Source organism: Microcebus murinus, chromosome 19, assembly GCF_040939455.1.
Source record: "Microcebus murinus isolate Inina chromosome 19, M.murinus_Inina_mat1.0, whole genome shotgun sequence".
NCBI classification, from domain to species: domain Eukaryota; kingdom Metazoa; phylum Chordata; class Mammalia; order Primates; family Cheirogaleidae; genus Microcebus; species Microcebus murinus.
Window position 1 is genome coordinate 21,404,253 of NC_134122.1, and position 20,110 is coordinate 21,424,362.

At 48.2% G+C, this 20,110-nt stretch overlaps 1 protein-coding gene across 1 annotated transcript in view; it reads left to right on the top strand.

Annotated features, from left to right (window-relative positions):
* The window catches only part of DNAAF5 (dynein axonemal assembly factor 5), a 43,203-nt gene extending 23,972 nt beyond the window's left edge, over positions 1 to 19,231 (top strand). Inside the window, exons 7-13 of the mRNA XM_012759092.3 lie at positions 2,440 to 2,583; positions 3,874 to 4,042; positions 8,834 to 8,981; positions 11,738 to 11,888; positions 12,820 to 12,976; positions 15,817 to 16,008; positions 18,219 to 19,231. Of these exons, the coding sequence (XP_012614546.2) occupies positions 2,440 to 2,583; positions 3,874 to 4,042; positions 8,834 to 8,981; positions 11,738 to 11,888; positions 12,820 to 12,976; positions 15,817 to 16,008; positions 18,219 to 18,355 (1,098 nt within the window). The 3' untranslated portion in view covers positions 18,356 to 19,231. The remainder of the gene's footprint in view (positions 1 to 2,439; positions 2,584 to 3,873; positions 4,043 to 8,833; positions 8,982 to 11,737; positions 11,889 to 12,819; positions 12,977 to 15,816; positions 16,009 to 18,218) is intronic.
* The last annotated feature ends 879 nt before the right edge of the window (positions 19,232 to 20,110 follow it).

Sequence of the window (20,110 nt, forward strand, 5' to 3'; positions counted from 1 at the left end):
GGAAAAGCAAAGTTCGGGGATAGCGTTGCTGTTACTGGAATCCGAAAGTCTCTAGTACTTTATCTAGTGAATTAAAATTTTTACGATCTTAGATAACATTGTTTCAGGAGCAAAAAATATTGAGTGTTATTTCCTGCCGTATCTTTTTTCTTTTTCATTCTCTGGGTGTGTGTAGGCAGACATTGAACAGTCTCTGGTTAAATATAGAGCAATCTATAAATGCGGAGCCCTGTTACTTCCTCAGAGCTGTTGCCGTGTTCGCAGCGCGAGGGCGGCACTTGCTGTGAGGACACAGGGTTCTCGGGCGCCCGGCACGCAGGCGTGTAGCGAGCAGCTCAGCAAAAGCACGGTGGCCCCGTGTCTTCTAAAACACTATTCCTTTTGGTTTTAATTGAAAAATGAAAGCTCCTTAAATTGATATTACAAGTCATTCTAGAAATTTGCCAAGACCATATCCTCAGAAATCAATCAGTCTAGGCATAAACGAAATTGAGCTGTGAGAATGTCATGAGAATATGAGAATAAAAGCATAGACCTGTGGCTTGTCCTGGGAGTTGGGCCAGCCAGTGCTCCCCCCCAGTGGTGTGGGACTCCCAGTCCTCCCAAGACACACCGTGCAGGTCTGCACCTTCAGTGGGTTGGGCAGGGTCTAGGAATGCGTGGACCAACTGCTATCATGCAGTGAGCATTTTGTGTTTAACTTTACTGGTGAATGAGTCACAGGATTGTAAAACTGATTCAGAAATTTAGGACCAATCCACTGTCTAGCCAAATAGCAAACTTTTCTGAACTCATATCTGCATCAGTAAGAATAAAGTTTAAGCATATACCTCCAATACATATGCACTTGTTTATAAATCATATTTATAAAGTAGGTACACGACCACTATCTTGACTCATTCTGACTTTATAAAACATAAAAGAGGCCTGTTAGAGGGTTTCATAATAAGTAAATACAGGCCAGGTGCAGTGGCTCACACCTGTAATCCCAGTATTCTGGGAGGCCGAAGCGGGAGGATCCCTCGAGCCAGGAGATTGAGACCAGCCTGAGCAAGGGCAAGACCCTGTCTCTACAAAAACAGAAAAATTACCTAGGTGTGGTGGCCACACATGTAGTCCCAGCTACTCGAGAGGCTGAGGCAGGAAGATCACTTGAGCAAGATCCAGGAGTTTGAGGCTGCAGTGAGCTATGATGACACCACTACACTCTATCCAGGGTGACAGAGCAAGACTCTGTTTTAAGAAAAAAAAGAGCAAATATAAGTAGAAGCTTTGGGAATTCCTCTTGTGTTCCCTGGCACACACTTTTCCCTGCAGGCTGCAGCCTCCCTAGTGAGTAGTGGCAGAGGCTGAAGCGGGATGGTCTGTGATTTGACCAGCCCACCTCTGGAGCAGAGCTGAGATGTCACCCCATCAATCAGGAAGCATCTCCTAGCCATAGAATTGTGTTTGTTTTTTGTTAAAACTTAGTATTATAGAAATATTCAAAAATACACAGAAGTAGGAAGAACAACAGAATGAGCTTCCATGCACCTGTCATTGGCTTCAGTAGTTACCAACTCTTTGTATTGCTGTCACATCTGCCTTGTGCCACATTTTTTTTTTAAACTTTGTGGGGAGTGAAGAGAACTCTGCGGTGTTATAAAGCAAATTGAAGATGTGCTGTCATTTTACTTGTAAATACCACAGCATGTCATTTTTTTTTGAGACAGAGTCTCACTTTGTTGCCCAGACTAGAGTGAGTGCCGTGGCGTCAGCCTAGCTCACAGCAACCTCAATCTCCTGGGCTCAAGCAATCCTGCTGACTCAGCCTCCCGAGTAGCTGGGACTACGGGCATGTGCCACCATGCCCGGCTAAGTTTTTCTATATACATTAGTTGGCCAAATTAATTTCTTTCTATTTATAGTAGAGACAGGGTCTTGCTCTTGCTCAGGCTGGTTCTGAACTCCTGACCTCGAGCAATCTGCCCGCCTCGGCCTCCCAGAGTGCTAGGATTACAGGCATGAGCCACCGCGCCCGGCCAACACAGCATGTCTTGCTGCTGTGTGAGAACTTTTTTTTTTTTTTTTTTTTTTTTGAGACAGAGTCTCGCTTTGTTGTCCAGTCTAGAGTGAATGCCGTGGCGTCAGCCTAGCTCACAGCAACCTCAAAGTCCTGGGCTCGAGCGATCCTTCTGCCTCAGCCTCCCGAGAACTTTTTAAGATATTAATGTAACTAAGGTACATTAAGGATTTCACAAAATGAGTGTGACTCCCACGGCCTCTAGTCTATATTCTGTCTCCCCTCTGTCCCAAACATGCCCTTAACAAGGTCTGTGTGCCCGAATCCGTGGCCTGGCTCCTGGGATTATCACAGTGGCTCTGTTGCTCTCACCCATGAGCCTTGGGGATGGGATGGGGGCCAAGGCCTGACCCCGCCACGTACTCCTCTCTTCCTAGGACCTTTACCTAGAGCGCCTGCTGCTGTGTGTGCAGGCCCTGGTCTCCGTGTGTCTCGAGGACTGCGGTGGGTGCGGCTTGCAGCTCCTGGAAGTGCTGGTGACCGTCATGGCTGCCTCAGGTGCCACTGGCCTCAGTGACAAGGTAAGGCTGATGGCGCCTGCCACTGTGCGGCCTGGTGGAGCTCACACCTGGGAAGGCCATGTATAGCGATGCAACCGGCTCCTGTCAATTTCCTCGGTACCTGCCTCAGCTGAGCAGAGGGTGGAAGAGTCATCCTGAGATAGCCTTTGGGGATGTCCCTGTACCCGCCAGTGCATGTTAGCGTCTGGCACGAAGACAGCTGTTTAATCTCAGAGTTGGTGCCAAAGAAGCAAACAAGAAACAAGACTGTCGTAGCCTTTAAACCTGTGCTTTGGGGTGGGGTTTTAAAGAATGTACGCATGTGACTGAACGTCTAGAGAGAATACTACATGATTTCCTTACTGTGACTGCCTTACAGAATTATTTCTGTTCCATTGGCTCCATATTTATGCTTAAAATTCTTTTTACCGCAAGTTGCCCGTGGGCTCTCAGGGCCACCTGGAGACTGGGTGTCTCGTTGCTCCTTCCGGAGGTGAGACTTGGTTTCTCTGGACAGCATCAGCCAGATGCTCTTTGGGAGATTTTGGGCTGAAAGCTCCAAAGGGAACCTCGAGTCAGGGAGGCCTGCTCCCTCCCTCACCCCTCTCCCTTCTTGGGGCCTCTCTAACCTTAGTTGTATTTCTGTCTCTAAAAACAACCTTTCTAAAGGGCATGTGTCTTAGCTGACAACTCATCACTGGTAGGGCTGTAAATACCAGCAAAAGCGGAGTCTTCACTGGGCCTGCTAGTGGCCACAGGACAGGCTAGTCTGCAGAGCAGCCCCCGGCCTTGGAGTGGGGCCACAAGGGAGCCTCGAGCACTCAATATGCTTAGACCACAAGAGAAAGGCGTGGGTTGCTGGGCAGCTGGCCAGCTCATCTCTAGTTACCTCCCACCCTTCGCCCTTCCAGAGCAGCGCTGGCCACGATAAAAGCAGAGACTGGAAGGCGAGGCCCGTCCTGGGGGATGTGCTCTTTGTTCAGCTCCTCAGGTCCCCCCACACCTGCCTCAGAGCTGCTTGTCCTCCGCTGGCTTTGTGTAAACCCAGGGCTGGCACGTGCTGTTCAGTAGGTGCATGTTTGCCCATGTCATCGTCTGCTGCACAAACAGCATCAACATGCGTGGGAACCAAGGCCACAGCTCTGCCACCTGCAGCCCATGCTGTCTCAAGAGGGTTTCCGTGGCACGCGCCCCCCCCCCCCCCGAATGTTCTTGGTGAGCCTGAGTGGTTCCTACCCTCAGATGAGGCTCCAGGAGGAAGTTTGAGCCTTAACAACCACGATCATCTCAACCTTTGACTTTCACCTCCAGGCTCGGGAGGCAGTGGCCGCGCTGGCCGCAGTGGAGAATGTCAGTGGCAGCCAGGACCTGTATCGCAAGCACATGGGCCCCCTGCTGGAGCGCTTAACCACCTCACATGGCGACTGGACCGTGCACTCTCCAGAGCTTGCACAGTTCAGCGTAGTCATCTCTCAGTCAGGTGAGTCCCCATGGGGCCATGGCCACCGTCATCACAGACACGAGAGGTTTCTGCATGAACCGGAACTAACTGAGGCATATTTTTTAAAAATAGCTGATAGTCACTCTTGCTTATGGAGAACAAGCATTTTAAGGAACAAAACCTTCTAAAATGCTAAGGACATCATATTGAAGATTGCAATGTAGCTCTTTAAAGTGTGCCCCGGCACACATTTTTTATGTTAAACCTTGAAAATTTGATTTTTCATGGTCTCTCTTGTAGCTGTTATTCTTCAAATACATCTAAATTTTATTGCAGAATTTAGCACATCCAGCCAAAGTGGTGTTTTGAGCATGTGAGGTAGAAGGACGTGGCCTCAGCCCCTCTGAAACTGCAGCATTTTTATCAGTTCTCCATGAGCTTCCGAATTCAGGCACTTCCTGAAATGAACAGTGTGACTTTATGATACTTTATTACAGATTTAGAATGCACACTTCAGATTTTAGTAGTTTTCATTAAAGAAATTGTGATTTAGCGCATATATTCTGTACTTTTCCAAATAACTATAAACATGTTGAGCGTGATAGTTTTTTCTTCACTTGACTCCATGGTTCTGTCGTGCGCTGTACCCTGGAGCACCTTTGAGTGATGTCACCACCACTTTCTGGTTGTATAAAGTGCTGTAATTATGCTGTGGGTCTAAGGATACATCCTATTAATGTGTGACTCCTGCACATCGCGGAGATTGGCCATCATTGTCGGAGGAGGCCCTGGAACTGCCAGAGGGTTGGTCTTGGTGGCCTAGTGCTGAAGCCCAGATGAAAACCCCAAATTACTCTTCTCAAGTGCAGTCAAGGCCATGTTTCCATGTTAAAAAAGAAAATGCTAATGATTGCTAACAGTATTATACACTGTTGTGCCAGGCACTGTCCTAACTGCTTTCCAAACAGCATCACATCCTCATCACTGTTCTGTGTGGTAGGAACTGTTGACCCCATTTCACGGACGAGGACACTGGGGCACAGAGAACTTCATTGACCTGCCCAGGGGCACACAGCTGATAGACAGGGCAGGACTCCAAACTCTCCACCACCACCCCATGTCTCTTGGAGAGGGGGTGCCTGGTGTATTTAATTTTGCATTTTTACTGAGTGTCACCCATAGTCATCTCACGAATCACATTACTCCAGTCTTGACAGGTCAGAAAACCGAGTGAGTGAGTAGACCCTGGGACCAGCCTTGCAGACAGGACTTGTGCTCATTGTGCCTGTGGTAGTCTTGCTAAGATTTGATATTTCTATTTGCAAGTTTTCTTATGGTGTTGGTATAACTGATTGGCAACTTGGAAAACAAATTTATTTTGGGCTCACATCTCACATCACACACCAAAAAACAGGAGATTTGGCAGCACCCTGCCCAGGGACAAGAGCTGGTCGCAAAACTGTGAGTCATTAACCCAGCGATTATTTTCTCAGTTCCTTGTGTGCAAAATCTCAAAGGAAATATAACACGATGTTTCCAACACAGGGTCCTGGGAGTACAGATGATTTTTGTTTTCTTCTTTATTTTTCTGTATTTTCCAAGTTTTCTATAATGAACATGTACTACTGTAACAGACAAAACATAAGTATTAAAATAACTTTTAAATATGAGAAAAAAAATTTTTTGAGACAGAGTCTCACTCTTTGCCCAGGCTAAAATGCTGTAGTGTCAGCCTAGCTCATAGCAACCTCAAACTCCTGGGCTCAAGTGATCCTCCTGTCTTAGCCTCCTGAGTAGCTGGGACTACAGGCATGCGCCACCATGCCTGGCTAATTTTTTCTATATATATTAGTTGGCCAATTGATGTTTTTCTATTTTTAGTAGAGATGGGGTATCGCTCTTGATCAGGCTGGTTTTGAACTCCTGACCTTGAGCAATCCGCCCGCCTCGGCCTCCCAGAGTGCTAGGATTACAGGCGTGAGCCACCGCACCCGGCCTGAAAGGCAATTCTTGAAAATCAGCAGTGATTTTCAGACACAGAGTACCCAGTCTGGCCCATGTAGAGGCTGCTGCTGCCCAATGTGGGAGTGACACAAACTGTTGTAATGCTGATGCCATTCACCGTTTCAAATGATTGAGAAGGCCGGCACAGTGAATGGCTCATATCCGTTGACCCCAGCACTTTAAGAGGCCCGGGTGGGAGGATCACTTGAGCTTAAGACCAGCCTGAGGCCGGGCACGGTGGCTCACGCCTGTAATCCTAGCACTCTGGGAGGCCGAGGTGGGCGGATTGCTCAAGGTCAGGTGTTCAAAACCAGCCTGAGCAAGATCGAGACCCCGTCTCTACTATAAATAGAAAGAAATTAATTGGCCAACTAATATATATAGAAAAAATTAGCCGGGCATGGTGGTGCATGCCTGTAGTCCCAGCTACTCGGGAGGCTGAGGCAGGAGGATCGCTTGAGCCCAGGAGTTTGAGGTTGCTGTGAGCTAGGCTGACGCCATGGCACTCACTCTAGCCTGGGCAACAAAGTGAGACTCTGTCTCAAAAAAGAAAAACAAAAACAAAAAAAAGACCAGCCTGGACAACATAGTGAGACACCCCCATCTCTATAAAAAATTTTAAAATTATCCAGGCATGGTGGTTTACACCTGTATTTCCAGCTACTCGGGAGGCTGAGGCCGGAGGGTCACTTGAGCCCAAGAGTTTGAGGCTGTAGTGAGCTATGATGATGCCACCGCACTCTAGCCTGGGCAACAGAGTGAGACCCCCCATCTCTAAAATTTAAAAAAAAAAAAAAACAATGTTTGAGGAGAAGAAGATTGGCTGCATTGGAAACAGCCTGTTCTTTGGTCTTCCTTACACATTGACTCGAGTCTGGAAGGCAAACCCCATTCTGGTGAGGATTAACCACTTTGGTACGAGCATCAGCTATGGTCGATAGCCACAGATGAACAAGCACAGCGACTTTAGCCGACAGCCGTGGTATGAAGGTGCACAGCCGAGCGTCAGCTTTAGCCAACAGCCATGATATGACTTTTCTAATTTTTCATTTATCAAAATAAAATTGTGAACATTTAAAAATAACATAATAAAAACATATATGTATATGTGATCTATTCTGATTTGCATTACCAGTAAAGCTGCCTGTAAAGTAAAACAAGCTTTCAGTGCTTTAAAGCTTTCTTCATCACACAAGAGCAAAACGGATTTGTCGTCAATGCACAGCACAAACTATCATGCGGACTACAAGTGCCAGCTGTGGGCAAGGTTTCGTGGCCAGTGAGTGCTGTACCGAAGTGGTTAAACCACATGGAAGGGAAGAAGCCACTTCAGGGAAATTCTGGTACATAGTTTTGCATATATTTTTACTTTCCTAGAAGTGTTTTCACTTCTGAAATGTAAATGTTGTGTATTCATGCCTTTTCTCTGCGCTCAGTCCAGAACTGGTTCTGGGTGCTCCCTGCAGGGCTCTACCCCTCAGGCTTCTTGCTCACTCTGCAGCTCCGACCTGCCATGGGGGTGGCTGTGCTTGCTCCCAAGGTAGTGGTAGCACATCGAGAATTGCTTAACGTTGAGTATGCTGGCCTCCAAATCCACCTGTCTTTTTATACCATAAGAAATGACAAATGCCCTACATTTTTGAGGAATGTTTTTTCTCTTTATTAGGGAGCATTTGTTTAACCCAGACTTTTAAGTATTAAAAATAATTTCAGTCCCAGTTTGTAAAGAATGGCTGTTGGAGTGCACAGATTAAAATTTTTCTTTGCAGGAGGATACTTAAGACATCATTGACACTCTTTCCTCTCATTTGTGGCTTTTATCCGTTTTCCTTTGTGAATATAATTCTTCAGTCTTGGGAGATTGATATTTCTTGAATGTTCTCTCTTCTTCTGTGATGACATGTTTCCAGACCTGTGGGCAATATAGCAGAGGGTCCAAGCAAACCCCTGCGCTCACCGTGCTGGAGGGATCCCACCGGTCAGCACTTCGGCTTGCATTAACACTGGGCCTCCCTTGTTCATTTTGCAGGCATTTGACGCAGGTGGCTTCAGGCGCTGCATCTTAAAGTATAGAGGTTTAGGTTGCTTGGCTGCTCCTCCAGCTTGTTAAGAGTTAGCAGAATGTGTTACAAAACAGGATGGTTCAAGAGTGGCCACTCTAAAGTAGGAAGTTCTGTTGTTGGCACGAGGCAATGCAGGGAAGGTGTTTTGTGGTCTGCACACTTGTGAATTGCAGCTCATGTCTAGACACCAGTCACAGTGCAGTCAGTTCCATATACTAACTGCCACTACCTGTTTTTGAAATCTGCTCACAGCACGGGGAGAATGACAGCCATTTCTTCATCTAATGATACGTTTTTGTATTTGTTTTACCTTACAGCTCCAGTGCAAAGGAAGTAATACGTTTAAAAAGAGGTGATGGCTGCAAAGTTTAATTTGATCAATTTCGGTTATCTTTAAAATATTGCTTGACTTTAATTTCTTAAACGAATTTGGAGACGTATAAGGAAAATAAAAAGTATATGTATTGAATGATAAGAGAGATTTTGAGAGGCTAAAGTTTTCTGAGTTACTTTTCTTTTATTGTTACCTCAATGATCCAGAAAGGAGAGGAGTGTGATTGGTTGTGAAAGGCTGACAGGAGCCGTGTAAACATATGTGGAACATATGTCCCCAGAGTGGGACATGCCCCTGGTCTGTGTCCTGTGCTGAGAGTACAGGCCTCCTCCCGGCTTCAGAGGCTGCACAGGCACAGCATGGAGCCCGGCACACACCATGGAGCCTCAGTGCACACTGTGGAACCAGGTGCTGCTGTCTGTCTTCCAGGCCCTGTCCTCGGAGAGTCTCTGCAGCACGTGGTCCCCACGCTCAGGGCCTGCCTGCAGCCAGCCAGAGACCCCCAGATGCGCCTGACGCTCTTCTCTGTCCTGTCCAAGGTGCTGCTGCAAGCAAAGGACACCGTGGACTCCCAGGGGTAAGGTTTCTGCGTCTGTGCAGCCCCACCTGGGGGCTGGGCCAGGTTCCCCCTCCCTCCCCTCACCCTGAGGTCTGAGGGAGCATGGGGTGACCCCTGGGCTTCTGGGTGGCCTGTGTCTGGTGACACGCCTGTCCTCCCTGGGTAAATAGCAGGGTCGCTGGCAGTGAATGCACTGCACAGAGAAACACTAAATCAAAGTCGATGTAGTACAGTCATTAAAATTCCATTGAATGAAAAAGTTTTAGGGAACATTAACTATTAATGGCTTATATATTGGCTATTCTCAGGTTTAAAAGCATTTTGGTACCTTTCAAACCTGACAGAGAATTGATTGAATTACCATTGATGGTTAAAGCCATAGAAATACTCTTCTGTTCCATAAAAGAACTTGTAGCTAGCATTAAACCATTAAGGGCCTCTGGATTTATGGCTGTGCAGTAACAGAAAGGGCTCAGAGAAGCACAGGGAGGGAGGAGTGAGTGCTGGGCTGGAACCTGCTGCCAGAGCCCCTCTGGACACGTCCTCTGGGGGGCTTTCCAGGGTTCGGGGGAGTCCAGTGTTGCTCTGGGAGCAGAGGCCCTGCCCAGTGCCTCCGGGGCTGCTCTAGGGCCCTCCCAGTTTCCTCTTGTTAAGTCAGCAGGTGTGCAGGGTCACCCTGGTCACCCCCCAGCCTCCCCCACCTGGTCCCAGCAGGACAGAGATGCTGCGAGCTCAGCTCAAGCTGTTTGGGCTCTGCCGGCACTGGGCCCCTCTGCTGTAGGCATGGGATTGTCATAGTGTAGTGACAAACTAACGTTTCTCATGCAGAGAACCTGGTCCCACAGACTTCCCTCCTCTGCCTGTCACCCCCATTTGTCTGTAGTTGGGCCTCGGCCATCACAGGGCAGGAATCTTGTCTCTTGTTTGTCTGCAAACCTTCAACGCTTAGGAGGGACCACAAGACACTAACTGAGCACATTGGCCACCATCCTGTTAGCAGCAGATAGCCATGTAGACAGTACATAGGCAGGTGGTGGGGTCCAGGTTATACCCTCTCAGAACTCACAGTTGATTCTGTGAGGAGCAGTGAAACAGATTCTATGCAGAACAGAGTTAATAAATACAGCTCACTGGGCCTGGGTCTCCCACTTCCCTCGGCCACCTGTCCCAGGTTACACCAGCCTTTCTCACGCCTCATGCCGTTGCCAGAGCTTCTGTTGAGATGCCATGGAGAGTCTGACGGAGACAGGCAGCAAGGAAGCACCATGGCCGAGACACCCTGCCCAGGGCTCCGTTCCTATGGGCTGAGACCCAGGAAAATGTTGACAGCCTCAGAGTAAAATCACTTGCAGACAAAGGCAATATGTGTGATTTTAATGAATATTTTGCCAACTTAATGGGATCTCTCGACAGAGCAGGGCCCCCGAATAGTGTTCGTGTTTTGAAGGAGCCTGTTGGGCAGGTTTCCCTTGCACGTCTTGTCTTAGAGGGACCTGGTCCGGGCACAGGTGTGCAGCTTTCTGTATGCAATAGAATTCATTGTTTGAAAGTAACATGCTGCTTTTTCTTTACTCTCCATCATTTTGACAGTGGCAGGTTCCAGTGGATGCTAGAAGCAGCACCTGTGTGGCTGCAGCCTGTCATTCTGTGTCGTGGCCCAGATAGCACTTGTGCCCTTAAGGCCATGACTGTCCCAAGAGACCACATTGCATGGATTACCTCGAAGCTGGGCACAGGGTTAAGTCATTCCAAAGAGTCCTCTTGTAAATTGCTGTGCAGGAAATGGCAGCTCTTTGTATAAACATTAAAACACATTAAAAGCCTAATTGAATATGTGCAAATCATCCTGCACCAAATCAGATTTCCAGATTTGCTCATTTTCCCTTTGCTGTTGGTTCTGAAATGCCTCTGTTGGAAGCCAACACAGGCATAGCCAAAGGGCCGTGGCCAGCAGGGTTCATGGACGCCTCTGGGCATGTGGTGTAGTCTCTGGCACATTTCTGGGATTCAGCTAAATAACTGGTATTGGAGACTTGAGCCACCTTGGAAATGTAGTTGGGAGTGTTGTTGGGATATGAATTATTTGTTCAACTAAACATGTCTTTGATCCGTCAGTAGAGGCCTGTAGGTGCAGTGAGGCCAGTAGGAAATACAAAGACTTTTCTTGCTGTAGTTTTTAACAGGACACTCGAGGTGTGTACGAATGCAGCGCCAAGCCAGGCGGGCAAAGTGAAAACAGGGCTGGACGTTCTTGTTTTATTTTGCTTTATTTTTGTCTTGATGGAATGTCAAGCTGGTTGGTCACCATTGAAACGAAGTCACCCAACTGTTGGCAGGAATATCCCATCCCCAAGTTGTTGTGCTAGGGCCCTGGGACCTCACCTTGTGGCCGGAGGCACCCGATGGGCCTGTGTCTACAGGGTGGGCACAGGTGGGAATGGGGCCGCTGGGCTCAGGCCTCCTTGGAGCAAGGATGATTGAAAGGCGAAGTCCAAGAAAGGCTGTAAACACCCTTGGGCCCGCTGACGTCCCAGGAGGGGCTGCCACAGCCCTGGAAGTGCAGCTCTGCTCTGTGACTGCAGCTGTCTCCCCATCCCTACTGCTAGAACAGCCCCAGGCCCTGCAGCCGGGCCCCTGGGGAAGCACAGGTGCCCTCGATTCTGTCCAGTCCTCAGTTTCCATCTAGCTTCCCTTCAGCCCAATCCATTTCCCAAACTAAACATTTCCTCCAAAAAGAATCTGCCCTGCTCATCTCTTTCTGCACTTGGCTCCAGGCAGTTTCACAGCTACCTCGAGACAGTGACAAAGGACATCCTGGTCCCCAATCTGCAGTGGCATGCAGGGAGGACAGCCGCAGCCATCCGCACAGCCACCGTGTCCTGCCTCTGGGCACTCACCAGCAGCGAGGTCCTGTCGGCCAAGCAGGTACGCCTCTTAGAGCGTCCTCGGTGGGAGCAGGGGTGTCAGGCCAGTGCCCACCGGCCTCCACGGTGCCCCTGGCAGACCTTGTACAGCAGGGAACATGCACGGGGTAGGGGACAGCAGCTCAGTCTCCACTTACGGGAGCTGCGCAGGCAGAGGCTGTGCTCAGAAGGGGGAGGCAGCGGGGCCTGCAGTGTGGCTGGAGCAGGTGCGACAGCAGGAATGGAGGTGCCAGTCCCATGCTAGGACCGTGAGTCAGTGCTAACATTTTGTTGGCTTTGATAATCTGGGGGATTCGATGAGGATTTGGTCACCTTTTCTTAGGATCACATAATGAATGTTCTTTACATGACCAAGTTTTAACCGCAGGATTCAAGCTGAAGAGGACAGGCTTAGGCTTCCTGCACCATCTTCACTCATATCTCCAGCTCACACAGGAACTAGGAGACAAACCAGAAACATACTAAAGCCTCGATATTTCTGCTCTTGCTTTTGTTTGTACTTTGGTATCATGATGTGCGTTGTCCAGAACACAAGAGCTCCAGGGGAAGACACGTTGCCAGGCGCCTGGGCGGAGCGTGAGCACCACCTCCTGGTGTGCAGGTGTTATTCTTTAAGTTAAACAGTCCAAAAACCATCAGACACATGCACTGTAGGTAGGTTTTAGGCCTCACTAAGGAGTTGTAAATATATTTTTAAAAAATCAACTGACCAAGTTAAATAAAAATTGTTCAAATTATCTAAATTTTAAAGTCAAGAATCCAGTCTGTTTCCTAAGTGAGGCATTCAAAATAGCATTCCAAACTCCACTATATTCGCATCAAAATATATGTAAAAGGACAAAACCAAGTCTTTTACAGGCAGGAGTGCACAGTGATCTTCATCCTCGGATGGATCCGGCTGTGACTCACCCCACTGTGTTTACTCGTTGCAGATTCGGGATGTACAGGAGACACTGATGCCTCACATTCTGACTACCCTGGAGGAAGATTCTCAGATGACTCGATTAATTTCATGCCGTATTATTAATATATTTCTAAAAACCTCTGATGACGTGCTTGATCCGGATAAATTCATCAAGATTTATCCTGGTAGGACATTTTTGTTTTTCAAAGCATGTGTGTATAGCGTCAGCCCTCTGCTTCCAGGGTTCCATCGGCACCCATAGATTCAACCAACCTTGGATCAGAAATATTTGGGGGAAAAAATTCCATAAAGTTCCAAAGAGCAAAACTTGAATTTGCCACACAGCAAATACTATGTTGAGTCTGCGTGAATGAAGTGATGTGTAGGTTAGGGTTAGACATCGTCAGTAATATAGAGATGATGTCAAGTGTACGGGATGATGTGCATAGGTTATATGCAAATACTCTGCCATTTTGTATCAGGACTTGAGCATTTGGGGATTTGGGTATCCATGGGGGTCCTAGAGTCATAGATACCAAAGAACAATTGTATTTAAGTTTGACAAAGGTTTCTTTTATAGAAAAAGTAGAAAATGCTACTTTTTGACTTCTAGTCAAGTTGGTACTATGAATCCAGACATAGCCAAGACAGATAAAATGTCACTAAATAAATAACACAAGAAAACAAGGAAAACACCTTCTGGGTTTCAGGACAGGAGTTAGCCTTAGAGAGGGTGGAAGAGGGCTCGGATAGGGCAGGGTGTGATGTGGCTGTAGATGTAGCTGTTATCCTTCCTTCCTTCCTTCCTGCCTTCCTGCCTTCCTGCCTTTCCTTCCTTCCTTCCTTTCCTTCCTTTCCTTCCTTTCTTTCCTTTCTTTTCGAGATAGGGTCTTGCTGTGTTGCTCAGGCTGGTCTCAAACTCCTGGGCTCAAGCGATCCTTCCACCTCTGCCTCCCAAATAGCTGGGACTACAGTTGTGCTACCACACCAGGCTTGTTATTTTTTATTTCTTAAAACAGGAAGTGACTACACAGGTTTTCATTATCTATACTCTCTTTATGCCAAAATATTTAGTAATCTTTAAAAGATGGTTTTTAAGAATTCCTCGAAATGAAGAATAGTCACTGGGATGTAAAACTTGATGTGTTGGATAAACTCCAGGCTAAACGTGGCTGAAAATGGAGTTAATGAGTTGAAAGACAGTAATTTTGAATTTGCTGAGAGCACAGCACAGAGGAGATGGAAAGTGTGGGGGAGGAAGTAGGACATGGAGTGGGAACGAGAGGGTCTCAGGACGGTCGGGGCCAGTGGGATGCTGGGGGAACAGCCTTGGACAGGATAGTGACTTAGAATTCCTAGAACTGGAGACAGACATGAACCTACAGGTCCACAGTCCACATGCTAAGCACTGTGCAAGGTCTGGGCGCCTTCCCACACGTTCTCTCAAGTTTGGTTTTTGTTTCTATTTTTGTAACAACAAATGTCTTGTTCCTACTGCAGTCTTTATAGTCCTATTTTTGAACAAGTTCCATCAAAGTGATTTCTTGGCTGTCAGGACTGGTTGGGATTTCACTCACTTTTTAAAACAAAAGTTAGTAAAAAGATTGCACATATTTGGGCATTTTTCCTACAGTTTACGGCAAATCCAAGTGTGGTTATTTTCATTACAAAGGATTCCTCTGTAGGCTCTTTTGTTTCACAATGCCTGTTATGTGCTTCTCAAAGCCACATGTTTGGAGAACCTTTGCCCACGTGGCTGGGCAGGGAAGGTGGCCTGAGACGTGAGCACAGATCCCCCTTGGACCTCCAATGACAGCCCAATAAGTGCTGCTGTCCGAACGGGCCCAACATAGTAGCCATGATTCTGCCTGAGTTGACGGCTGCTCAGAAAGGGCAACCTCATGCTGTTACGAAAGTGGACTTACAGGTGGCCTTTTCTGTTTATAGCTGGAGAGGGGGGAGTGACATCCTAAACACAGTAGCAGAGGCCCCCTGTGACTCCAGGGTTGGCCTGAGCCTGTGGGAAATGCCCTCAGAGGAACATGTCCTTGCTCTTTTACTTTGGTTTGTTGACTGATGTTGGACAAGACATAAGTGTCTGACTTGGTTCCTTCATCCCTGAGATGTGTGCAGTGACAGCGCTGCCTTGCAGGGCATCTGTGTTAAGTGAGGGTGCTCAGACGGTGCTCCGCAGAGGGCCAGCCCTGCGGTGGCTTCCTTTCCTGTGCCTGCACCAGAGGTGGTGGCCAGGGGCCCAGCACCCTCAGGGAAGGGCCGGGGCGCTTCCTGGTAGTTGACCCAGTGGGTCCCATCTCACAGCCCTGTCATCTTGGTGGGATGTCCGAGCCTTGGGTGCTGTTCATGTCTTTCAGTAAGCCAGGAACAGCTTGCTGCGGGCAGAACATGCCCTCCGAGTGTGAAGGCAGCGCGCACCCAGCCCAACCCTGTGGGTGTGCCAGTGTTCACCTGCTGGCTCATTTTACAGGTTTGATCTTGGAGAATGTCCAGAAGCTATGTGGTATTAGGTGCCAAAGATATTTTTAAGATGATGGGAGAAAAGCATATATTTGATAAAAATCTTATCCAAGTTTGGGCAGATGGCTCATGCCTATAATCCCAGCACCCGGGGAGGCTGAGGTAGGAGGATCACTTGAGGCTAAGAGTTCAAGGCCAGCCTGGGCAACATAGCAAGACCTCTGCCTCTAGCATCAGAATGGTCTTTTCACAGAGGCTCAGCAGAAATGCAGATGGCTGTCTGAGCCCACTGGGCAGGTTATCAGAGGGGCCTTGGGCCCGGGTCACTCTGCTATGCCCTATCAGCTGGGGCCCAGAAGTTCCAGGACACTGGGCTTGCCTTAAAGTGGATTCTAGGTGCATGGAAATCTCCCCTTGAGGTGTGGGGTTCCTGTGACCCTCATGAGGGTGGGTGCCACACAGGTGTGTGAAGGGGACACCTTCAGTGGAAGTTTGTATGTGAAATGTCTGCTCCACAATCTCTCACACTCTTATCCCGGTCCCCTCCCAGAACTCCTAAAACGTCTGGACGATGTCTCCAACGACGTGAGGATAGCAGCTGCCTCTGCCTTAATCACCTGGCTGAAGTGCATCAAAGGCGCTGATGGGAAGTCTTACTATCAGAGCAGCATTCAGTACCTGTATAAAGAACTCCTCGTGTACCTTGATGACCCAGAGAGTGCGGTCCAGGATGCAGTTTTAGGTAAGATTTCTAATGACCTGGACACCGAGTCTGATACCTGTGCCGAGTGTGTCGGTAGGAGTCTTCCCTGCTGAGCCGTCTGGGCAGCCACAGGGAGTGCAGGTAGTGGGCAGCGGCCCTGGGCTCAGAGGACCCAGCCCTCCCTCAGCAGCCTCAGGGCCCCGCACACTGGGAAGGCTGCTGGCATTGCCAAGGTTTTGTGGGTTGTAGCTACTGATATTAACTATGATAGAAAACAAAATTGAGAAAATTTTTAAATACTTGTTAATTTGTTTAAAATAACAATAGTACCCATTCTATATTAACACAACAAGTGTTTTGAAAAACATAATTTCCAAAACAAAACAATTAGCAAGGAGAGTGGCATTGTGTCACCTTTTTGCAAGTCTCTCGATGTCTAGCATGGGAAGACACCCAGATCTGCATGTCACTGCTGCGTTGAGTTGGTTATGAGACACGTCGTTTTGGCTGAAATACATGGAAAAGGCTTGGCCTCACCTCTGGCTCGATACATAGTTGGGAAAGAGAAGAGTATTTTATTAACAGTAGCCTTTTCTGGTGCTTGTGGGTCATCGTCCTTGGTGCTGTGCTGACAGCTGACAGGTGCAGCTTCCTGAAGGTACTTGCAGCGTAGACTCTGAAACCTGTCAGGGAACCTTTTGTGCTCATTATAAAATCCACTGGTCCTTCTCACACTTTGAATGTAGCGGCTTTGCTTTTATAATGTCATTTGGAAAATATTACGTGAATCTTCCCAATGTGGTTACATTTCGTTGTGCAGTGTCAAAAAATGGCATCGATCTCGGGAAAGAGTCTAAGCTCATGGTGGCAGAAACAAGTTTTTTATAATTTTGATTTTTTGCTTGAAAGTTTGAATTTTATCCTTGGCCACAAATACCGTCCTTGGGGTGATAGACTCACTTGACTCATTTTCAAGAAAATGTTCTGCTAAGTACTGGGTCTGCGCTGCGAGCTTGTTGTTGGTCAGCCGAGCTCTCGAGGAAAATCAATGCTCTGGGGAGAGCTCCCGGCTCAGCTCGGTCACACTGCCCTGTACAGGCGCTTTGTGCCACGCTTGCCACACACGCGTCGAAGCCTGTGCTCAAGGTGAGTCTGCAGCAGGGAAGGCTATGGGCCTGAGCTGCCTTCTGTACCGTCAGTGCCAGCATGAGTGCAGTGACGGGCAGGTAACTTCCAGTGTTACTGTGAATGTGGTTGTGACTCACAGGCCCTCCAGAGGTCCTAGGAGCACACTTTGAGAACCTCTGCCTGGAGTTGCAGAGTCGAGTGGTCTGCAAGAGAGTCAGTGCACCAGCCCGGAATTCCCCGGCAGGTGCATCAGTGCTCTCCGGATAACGGATAACAGAAGGAAGGCAGGAATCAGAGTCATTGGAAATTTCCTAAAGCGACAAAAGCAGCCAGTGCTCAGGCCCAAAGCTGCGTCCAGCTTCCTGGTGGACACCACTGATGGTCTGGTGGGCACCACAGCCTTACTGCTGGAACCACTGCCCACCCTCCCTGCAGAGTCCCCACGGCCTTCAGTGGCCATGCATCCTAAGCCTCAGGGCCACGACTTGAGGTCCTGCTGGGCCCCCCGTCACACCCGTCGGCAGAATCTGGGTTGTCTGATCACAACAGTGGTCCCCACCCTACCCCTCCCTGCCTCAGCCCCCTGCCCTGCAGCGCCCACTGCCTACCTTGGCTCCGTGTTTTTTTCCGTCTCACACGTCACCATGAGCACACGACACGTTTGCCATCTTGATTCTGGTCATTGGCCACTGCTCCCCTGCTGAAATATGAACTCTACGGGATGGAGTTTCGTTTCCTGCTGTGTCCACAGCACTCACACGCAGTAGGTTTGCAATAACTGTATGTCGCATGAATCAGCATCAGTAAATAGAAGAAAATTTTTCCTTTTTCTAAGACAGTTTGTTAATGCAGAAACTGTTTCTGAGGCCAAAAATGCGACCTAAAGACCCTGGGGCTGTTTGAAAGGTGCCTCTATTTCATGGTATGCCAACAACTGTAGGGAGGTTATTTTCTTTAAGTTTTGTCCATATCGTGACTGTTGTGTACTAATCCAACAGCATCGGGAAATTAAAAATGCTTTTATAGGTGTTTTAACTTTGATGTTAAGCTGATGTGCACGTAGCGGCAGGACTGGCTTGATGTTTACTCCTGGCACCTATGGGTGTTCTCCTGTTTTACAGAGGTCCTCAAAGAGGGCAGCGCCCTGTTCCCGGACGTCCTGGTGAGGGAGACCGAGGCCGTGCTCCACAAGCACCGCTCCGCCACCTACTGCGAGCAGCTGCTGCAGCACCTGCAGGCTGTGCCCGCCACACACTGACCAGCACGGGCTCGTGGCTTCGAGTTGACAGCTGGCATGGGAGCCAGCACCATGCCTCTGTCCTTGCCTGCACTGGAATTTGCGGCCTTTTAACCTCGTAAACAGGCCACCTTTTTGTCAGCAGCCAGGACATGTCACAAGCAAGACTCTGACAGCAAGAAGACTGTCCTTCCCAGGAGACCTGCTGCTCAGAGTGGATTCTGTCATCTTACATCCTGTTCACACGGTTCACTGAGAGGTCTCCAAAAATCCACAGCCAATCTGAAGTTAAAATAAAAGTCTGCTGCTCATACTGGCAGCCACATTAGCTGCTGTTTTTGAGCCTCCCCTGCACTGCTGGGTTCATGGATTCTTGGTTATATCCTGCTGAAATGCCCACCAGGAAAGATCTTAACTATCAAACAAAAAAGGGAGAAAAAAAAGCCAAAGTGATTAAAAAGAAATTTCATCTTCCTTTGGGTTCTGTCTCCTGAAATTTAATATTTCAGTGAACAGACTAAAAAGAATTTGAAATCTTAACAGTTGTTACCAATAAAAGTTCTCCCTTAAATATACTGGAACTTTATAAGTTACATGGATATGTGTGGTCATGGTATTTTTTCTTAAATCAGTATGCTAGCAGTGTTGAAAGTAAAATATTTAATCAGATCTAATTTTGGTTGTTCTAAGTAGCAGTAAAGTAAAATTGTTATTTCATTGTCTAGCACTTTCTACACCGAAGTGCCTAAAAGATTTCATTTTAAGTGAGTATTGTTACCATAAGCCATTATTTATATTAACACAAGGGGGAAATGCTGTGTATATTTTTTAACAATCAAATATTAACATTTATGCTTTCATGTTTGAAAATGTAATTAAAAATATTTGTTATAATTATTTTATATGCCTGTCTTTGCAGGGATTTAGTAATTAATTGATATTTTAAGAAACAGCTAATTTTTCCTTAGATTGAGCCTCACAGTGATCCGAGCCTTGACAGTTCTGGGCTGGGGGACCCTGGTTCCTCTGAGAGGGCCATCCAGGGCTCTTGTGGTATCCTCTTTGGACAGCAGGTGGCAGGAATTCCCCAAAAGTTAGGGTGATCGCTAGGGGTTGTAAGGCCACCTATGGGCTCACCTTGAGTGGGCCCTGGTGTCAGGTGGGGGGGGTCACTCGGGGCTGTTGGGTGGGAAAACATTGGCTTGGGGGTGCTAGGTGGGAGGAGGTCCACCTGGGGGACCCCTGCCCTGTGCGCTGACATCACCTTCACCCACCATCTGGTCCAGACCCTCTGGCATCCTGACTGCTCTCTAGCCAGTTTCTACAATTGACGCTGCAGGGCTTTAGGCTGCCCTCAGATACTGTCTCCCACCGGTTCCTACATACCTTTTGCTGTGTGTCCTCTGCCATTCCTTTGAAGGGTCCTCAGGTGACTAACCAGCATCATCAACATCACCAATCGTGGTGCCTCCACCCAGACCTGCTCAGTTGGCCCTGCAGGAGATCTCAAAGCCTGAGCTCTGCAGTTCTACATCCAGCTCCTGCCCCATCGCCTATCTTTGTCACAGGAACCAGAGACACATGGCAGAGAGCTCGGCAGAGGACACGTGTGTTAAAGAACACACTCCACTCCTCACCTGTGCTGTCCCACCCTGCCATGCTCTGGCTGCAGGTCTGAGCGTGACAGTGGGGAGGAGCTCTCAGCAGGGCCAGTCAGTTCCTAGACATCTTTAAACAGAGGGAGATGACATCACGTCCACAAGTGTGTCCAGACTT